The sequence below is a fragment of the Priapulus caudatus genome, unplaced genomic scaffold (assembly GCF_000485595.1).
Source record: "Priapulus caudatus unplaced genomic scaffold, Priapulus_caudatus-5.0.1 Scaffold535, whole genome shotgun sequence".
In the NCBI taxonomy this organism is placed as follows: domain Eukaryota; kingdom Metazoa; phylum Priapulida; class Priapulimorpha; order Priapulimorphida; family Priapulidae; genus Priapulus; species Priapulus caudatus.
Genome location: NW_014577596.1, coordinates 275,854 through 283,860, shown reverse-complemented (window position 1 = coordinate 283,860; position 8,007 = coordinate 275,854). Strand labels below are relative to the sequence as shown.

General features: G+C 43.3%; 1 protein-coding gene across 3 annotated transcripts in view; it reads right to left on the bottom strand.

Annotated features, from left to right (window-relative positions):
- The window catches only part of LOC106811406 (telomerase Cajal body protein 1-like), a 13,211-nt gene that overhangs the window by 2,983 nt on the left and 2,221 nt on the right, over positions 1–8,007 (bottom strand). For 2 of the 3 annotated variants that reach the window (XM_014814993.1, XM_014814994.1), the window contains exons 2-10: positions 6,611–7,510; positions 6,232–6,339; positions 5,949–6,063; positions 5,651–5,739; positions 5,313–5,403; positions 4,931–5,063; positions 2,636–2,847; positions 2,079–2,182; positions 1,292–1,447 (exon numbers count right to left, since the gene is read on the bottom strand). In XM_014814993.1, the coding sequence (XP_014670479.1) occupies positions 1,292–1,447; positions 2,079–2,182; positions 2,636–2,847; positions 4,931–5,063; positions 5,313–5,403; positions 5,651–5,739; positions 5,949–6,063; positions 6,232–6,339; positions 6,611–7,464 (1,862 nt within the window). In that variant the 5' untranslated portion in view covers positions 7,465–7,510. Of the gene's footprint in view, positions 1–1,291; positions 1,448–2,078; positions 2,183–2,635; positions 2,848–4,930; positions 5,064–5,312; positions 5,404–5,650; positions 5,740–5,948; positions 6,064–6,231; positions 6,340–6,610; positions 7,516–8,007 lie in introns of all 3 variants that reach the window. The other variant, XM_014814992.1, reaches the window with a different exon arrangement.

Here is an 8,007-nt window from a genome sequence, read left to right as displayed (position 1 = left end):
TGAGAGGGAGAGTGAGAGTGAGAGGGGGAGAGAGAGAGAGAGAGAGAGAGAGAGAGAGAGAGAGAGAGAGACTTACACTCTCCTCGAAGAAGTCTCTTCGAGAGAAGTATAGCGATTAGATCATCATATGAATGGTTATATATAATGAGATGATAGAACCTCATTGTAAAGTCAGGATGAAAGGCGGCGGCAATACATTACGTCAAGAGTAGATAATAACACAAGAGTGAGACACCCGATTCCCGCATTTTCAACCGATTTTTCTCATCAAAATTTGCCACCAATAAAGAAGCAAGTGTATACGTTCCTCAGCTTATTATGACCACTAATCACTCACCTTCATGGTACTGATATTCGTTTACATATATTTGCTAGCGTATTGCTGTAAATCGTAATCTTGCACGAGCTGAATTCGATCAATTTACCGCTAAAATGGCGCTATTGTTGTGACCTGTCAAGACAATTTCTGAAGCTATAGTGGCGCCAATATTTAGCAACGGACGGTTTCCAAATCATTCGTGCCCCGATAGGGTTGAGAGACAATCTAAATTACAAATTTTGATCTTGTGAGGAACCGCGAGACGCGCTCAGTTATTGTGATCGCAACACAAGAAATTGACATACTATCTTCCATAAGTAATAATACAATAATAACAATATTCTCTGTAGTAGTTTGCAGTAAGTATCACATTACGCACGCGCAGGTAATCAAGTACATTAAACCCCTATCGGGGCACGAATGATTTGGAAACCGTCCGTTGCTAAATATTGGCGCCACTACAGCTTCGCAAGTTGTCTTAACACCTAACAGAATAGCGGTAAATCGTGCGAATTCAGCTCGTGCAAGATTACGATTTACAGCAATACGCTAGCAAATATATGTAAACGAATATCAGTACCACGAAGGTGAGTGATTAGTGGTCATAATAAGCTGAGGAACGTATACACTTGCTTCTTTATTGGTGGCAAATTTTGATGAGAAAAATCGGTTAAAAATGCGGGATCGCTTCTTTATTGGTGGCAAATTTTGATGAGAAAAATCGGTTAAAAAGGCGAGAATCGGGTGTCTCACTCTAGTGTTATTATCTACTCTTGATATTATTCTATATGAAATTAACGAAATTATGTTATCATTTTATTTAATGACGTTATGTTATCTGATTCTGTATGAGGCTCCCTGCCACTCAATATCGTATCATATAATAACAATGATTAATTGACATTACAGATTATACTCGTATGCACGGATTTTCCCGACCGATCAGCTAAATCAGTAAATACTCGGATGTACCTGATTCCATTAACGGAGTCCCCATGTGCCTTGAACACCACCGTCGGTGAGAGCATCTCGCCCTCGCTGCGAGCTCGGTACAGAAGTGGCGACACCTGGTGAGTGTCCCACACGCAGGCCGTCTGCTGGCAGCCAGACACTAGGTAGCGCCCCGAGCTGTGTGCCGCAAAACACAAATTAATACAACAGGTGGCAGCACGTCAGCACGTGCTATCGTGGTTAACACATAAATTTGCACTCAGAGCCGCTATGTCAACACCTCAGGAGATTGTTAAGTAGACCAGTTGTGTTACGTTATATTATAGTGAGTATAATATGATGATAATATATATTAACGAGTATTGTTTATATAGGTGGGGAGAAAGACAAACTAGACTTTTCATATGGGTGCAAAAGGAGACAGTGAGTAGACGTTTTATATAGGTGGGGAGTGAGAGATTAGACTCTATATGAATGAAGAGAGTACCAACTGAGTAGACACTTGGCGGGGGCACAACGGCAAGGGAGAGACACACCAAGTGAGTAGATGTGTTACATGCGGGGAGGCAGACATAAAGTGAGATGTTTCATATGGGTGGGAAGGCAGGCCTAAAATAAGTTGACTCTTTATATTGGCGGAGAAAGAGACACTTTGAGAGTGTCAAAATGTTTATTAAAGGTGGGAAAGCATACATAGTCCGAGTAAACTTTTCATATTGGTGGAGAGAGAGACACGGAGTGAGAAAATGTTTCATGCGGGTGTGGGAGCAGTAACAACATGAGTAGAAGAGAGGTTAAGTGGACTTACGCATCTAGGTCGAAGTAGAAGCGCTGATTGGTCCTAACCTTGCGCTGCACGGAGAACAGAACCTGCTCAGGGCTGCGCACGTCCCAGCACAGTATTTCTGGATCCTACGCATATAAGCGTGTCAGAATTATGACACCGACACACGCGAGGGTGGGAAGTTGGATGGCATGATTGAGCTAGCAGGAGGAGGGGAGGGAGAGATGATGTACTGGTCTTGCATGCAGGAGTGAGCAAGGGAAAAGAGATGGAGGATAGTGCGCCGGTACCAAACAAGGGGGAAGGAGGGTAAGCATCAAGTTGTCTTCCATTGCTTTCACTGTGTTCAGCCAACACTAATCATAAGAGCACTATATAAACCTAATAGTGATGATCTTTTCATTGCTTTAATTGATCATTAATAATTACTAACAAGTTTTCATGGCAGTGTTAGAGTAACATTACCGCGAGGATGTAGGGTGTTGTGATTCACGGCAGACACACGAGCGTGGGCTCGATCAAATATGGCTGACATGCGACTTAGGGATGGATCAAAGCTGGCGGATGTACAGATAACTCACATTCCTGCCTCCCGAGTAGAGCCTGTTGCCATCGGGTGAGAACACCATGTGCGTGACTCCCCCCAGATGGCGCTGTACGCAGCTTATCAGTGAACGGCCATCGAGGCTGTACAGAGCTACTGTCTTTGAGTAGGATCCCGCAGCAAAGACGCCCCCTAGTGGGCTCATCGCGAGACACGAGATGATGCCGGGCTGACCAGGCGTTTTCTTACCTGACGAGATAATGAGTTCAAGTATATGATCTCACAGATGGTTTTACAACACAACTGCTAGCTGTAAACTATGCATCCAGCTATGCATAGCAATGAGGCTAAATCATGCTCATGTTAGGTACTAACTACATTCTACTCCTGCAGAGAATACTGCAGGCAGTTTTCACCTCCTTAACTGGACAATGTTCTATGCACAGGCAAATTTGCAAGTGCGAGAAACCACTCGTGGAATTGCAGAGAGTCAGTGAGCTGTTTCCATGCATGCATTGCACCTGTCTCATATGTTAAGAATACTCTCCACCTTTTGCACGGGTATTGCTCTAGTGAAGAATAAACGTTTATTGGCGACTGAATCGAATCAATCACTTGTTTTATTTATAGAGGAGATATATCTCTATGCTCAAGCCAAAAAATTTCATGAAATTTCCAGCACCTAATTATGTTACCACACAAATTTTGAATTTTTATGTAAAAATGGTATTTTGGACATTTCTCAACTACCAGAAAGAGTGAGGATACAAATATATACATATACTGTATATAATACATAAGTATACAAGGCACTTAATAACAATCCCTGACGCACTTCTTTACAACAATATGTTACAAGTGTAAAATTAAATTAATCCGAGTTGTAATCACAGAGAAATATCCATTATACATTGGCTACTATGTCAGAAATCGAAACGGAGAAATGATCGTTTTTCTATTTTTCACAATGAGTGACCGCCTGTGTGAAAAATGGGTGAACGTATGTGAAATATATACTGTTAATACTTACTGCGACATATCCATGACTAACTGACACCACTAAATTGGTAAAATGTTCCATGCACCTTGAGAAATTTTGAGAAATTCTGAGGTTACCATCGCAGAACGCGCAAACTCCGCTCATCCTGACGTCACAAAGCTAATATGTCAACAAACGCGCGCCTTGTACAGCACTACAGTAAAGGCCAAGCCACACTGCAGTGACAACGACCGACCGTAACGACAAACGACTTTTCAGAAAATTAGAAACTATTGTTTCCTATGAGCCATTGCACACTGACGCGACGACGACCGGCGTGAAACAGTGGGGCCGCGAACCCATCTAACCAAAACGTGCAAGGCTACGGTCAGCCATCAGACATGATTATTGTTTACGTTCGTATAATATACTGCGTATATATTACTTTATTATATTCTCGTTATACATAGAGCGTATTTACAGCAATTTATTTAAAAGCAGCAGCAGGAGTTTTTTGCCGTTTGCTTATGAGTGGCACTGTGGTGAGTGCTGGGTGAACTTTGTCGTTACGGTCGGTCGTTGTCGCTGCAGTGTGGCTGCGCCAGTCGCCGCGACTTTGTCGTTTGTCGTTACGGTCGGTCGTTGTCGCTGCAGTGTGGCTGCGCCAGTCGCCGCGACTTTGTCGTTTGTCGTTACGGTCGGTCGCTGTCGCTGCAGTGTGTCTTGGCCTTAAGGTGTGTTGCGAGGTGTTAGAACTATTTTGGGCATGGGATACTTGTTGGATCACTAGCAGATGTACATGAATGTACATGAATACATGTAATAACGACATAATGACATAACGACATAATGACAGCTGTAGCAGGGTTGACGCTGAATGATACTAGCTTATTGAATATCGTGGTTGTATCATGTCTCTGACGTCATCATGACGTCAGCCGCTGCTTACTACACATGTGCGCGGGCAATCAAATCGCTCTGACATTTCACATGTACCGTTATATGAAGAAATGAGTATGTACGAAGCTGGCACATAGTGTTAGCCATTGAATAAAATTGAAAATGAAAAATCGGTAAAATTTTGCCTAAAACCTTTGCCTAAGGAGAGTATCCTTAACTCCTCACACAGTAATTCTGATGCCGCACACCTATGATGATTGCATGGTCGGCATTATAGCTGCAATGCTGATATGAAACAGATGTTGCAAACATGTAGTAACATTCCACGGTTGGTTACATCCATGCACGTTCCCTGATGATCCAAATCCAAACTTGCCTGTGCATAGGAACATAGGGTAACGTGCAATAGGTAGGTAAGAAAGATGCGACAGGGAGGGTAACATGACCGCTCACTGTGTGTAGGAATCTTCTCGCAGTCTCGCCCTGGTCGCGTCACGTCGAAACATCTGACCATCTTGTTGAATCCGCTGTACAGGTGGCTGCCATCGAGGGTGAATGCGAGGCTGTAAGCTGGAGCTATCTCATCCTGTGAGATGAAAAAACTACTATTGAAAAATCGTCCTTTCACCGTGCATTCGTAGCATTTCACCGAATGCTTATCCAACTACGAATTTGCTGCTATCTTGCATTTGTTATTGTTGCTATTGTTCTTATTGCTATTGTTGTTGTTGTTGTTGTTGTTGTTGTTGTTGTTGTTGTTGTTGTTGTTACTGCTGCTGTGACTGTTATTATTGTTGTCCTCAGGGCTGATGCACACACACACACCCATACTTACTACATGATCGTATGCCCTGTAAGTGCATCGGAGCCCACCGCTGAACGCATCCCACATGTGAATTGGGTTGTCACGGCAACTGGTCGCAAAACTGGTGGCAAGGATATCAAAGGCTCGATTCTTTACACACTTACATGAGAAAGAATAATGCACCACTATCCAAAACGCTGTAATATTAACCAATGATAACTTTAAACATCCATTCAAGCAGACCACCAGTAATTTTGCGTCAAAACTGCTCTTCTACCAAAGCAAGTTCTAACTAAGATCGACACCGTACCCACATCTACAATCTATACAGCTGTCATTGCATGCAGAAACCCATGAGTTCAACTCACCAGCAGCTGGCTGGATCCATGGAGTGCATCATGGGATACCAGCAGTAATCATAGACCAAGTCTGTCTCCTTCACAAATAATGCCGAGTGCTGAAAAAAGAAGTGTGGTTACAATCTCAACATGAGTGCATGCACAACTGTGATAATGGATCATCATTAAGTTAATATATCATAAACAATCCATGAACATGTATCTACTGTTAGTGCACAATTACATGCAATTGTATACTGGGCTTGGTGTTTCGATCCGTACTTAACCAACAGGTTGAGTTTCATTGCTCATAACTACATATCGATACCATCTCTGGGATGTCCTCGCTTGGTGGCGAGCCCATCATGAGCTGCTCTGGAAGGTTGAACAATCGCAGGACATGATCTTCGCTGTTCGTCAGAATGCAACTCCCATCAGGTGCCCTGGAAAATAGGAAAACTCATGAACACTACCGCTCTTTGTCACTATGTGATGATGAGCTGCAGCTAGGGATTATGATTCAGCAGCCATCCTCTACATTCATAGTTCTGTATAACTTCGATAGTATAGTGGTAGTAGTACAGCTACTATATTGAACGGCCCATGATTACCACTTGCAACCCTTGAGATAGTTATTTGTCTTCGTCGATGAAAATTCTTGCCATGCACCTGCCACCTGGTGGGGTTCACATGTAAATTCCAGAACTCTGATGGGCTTGCTGAAAACAAAATAGTAATAACGTCAATTTGAAATACTGAAATATGTATACATGTGCTGACACCTAGAGTGAAATAAAACACTTGCCACACACATTAAGTACCCACGAGGCAGAGTACCAATTAGGAATTTGGTACCATTGGAAAACCAGTTAGCATGTCATCAGTTTACTAAGGAACACCTATTGGTACCTGATCTTCCATTTGTAATCACTCATAATATTCCAGCACAATTTCAAACACATGTGATTGAGCCCCACAATAATGATTTACCTGTGTTCTGTGTGAGACAAGTCGTCGCCCTCCTCCTTCATAAGATCCCCACACACACGTTCTTGTGTTTCGCTCACAGACAGCTCTTTGTCCGACGCATCTGACCTGACCTCATCTTCCGAGTCATCGCTAGACTCCGCCCTATCGACACTGCGCAGGTTGTCAAGGAAACAAGCAATGCTCTTTCCATACTTCTTCCCTATTGGTTTTGGAAGGGATTTCACTGGACTCCTCTCTATCTGCACTCTGAGCTGGCCACCACTACCATTGTCATCTGGTAGAGGCCTTGTGGATTGTACCACAGAGGTACCCTCACTGACTTCGATGTCGGGAAGGGATTTCACTGGAATCCTCTCTATCTGCACGCTGAGTTGGCCACCACTACCATTGTCATCTGGTAGGGGCCTTGTGGATTGTACCAGAGAGGTACTCTTGCTGATTTCGATGTTGACGTGTGTGTTACTTAAACCTGCAGGTGGTGCCCCAACAGACTGATCAGCTCCTGTGATTACTGTTTGTAAAACAGGCTCTTGCACGCATTCTATGGATTTTTGCTCAACCTTGATGTGATCGGGATTCAAAGGAGACGTTGGGGCAAGTGTGTCGTCTTGCAATGTCGCTTTGAGATTTTTGTCACAAATAATTGTGTTGTCATCGATGTCTGCAGATAAAGGTGACGATTCATTCGTCGTTGTCGTGTATGGGTGTGCACATGTTATGGCTTCATCAACCATGACAGCAGCACTTGCCCGGTTGTCCGCCAGTGCCATATCACCAAGCGGATGGTCTGCACTTGCTAAACTTGCATCTTCCAAACTTGGATCCACACACTTCCGCTTTGCTAAAGGTTCCATTGGGACTAGTACTGCTGGTGACTGATGCACATGAACACTGTAACAGCTTGCATACACCAATGTGTAAGAAATTTTTATAATCTGATGCTATAGTATTCTAGAAAGTAAAATAGCATCAGACCATACAAAATTAGGGTCAATCCTTTAAAGCTACCCCTTGTCCTTGAGAGCCCTGTCCCTGGTACCCTCTTGAATCAACTCATTTGTTGGCCGGAAGTGCCTGTGGCTCTGGGTAACACCCGCGGCGTTAAATAAAACTATAATAAATAAATACAAAAAATGTGTTTGATCCACGATGAAACTGTACTTGGAGTCGGACCTTGTTTTGCCTTTTTGCTATTTGAAATTTTGCGTATTTCAGGCTCATGTCATGACATGCCTTCTACAACTCGACACCTCGTGATGCTGCTTACGCACATGATTTACGCACTCATGGGTGCAAACTGCATGCAGTGCCCCCTTCGTACAACTCAGGATACATCAGTAGTTGAGTACCATAGATATCATATAAGTATATAATTATCATTCAGGGTTCTCCCCAGG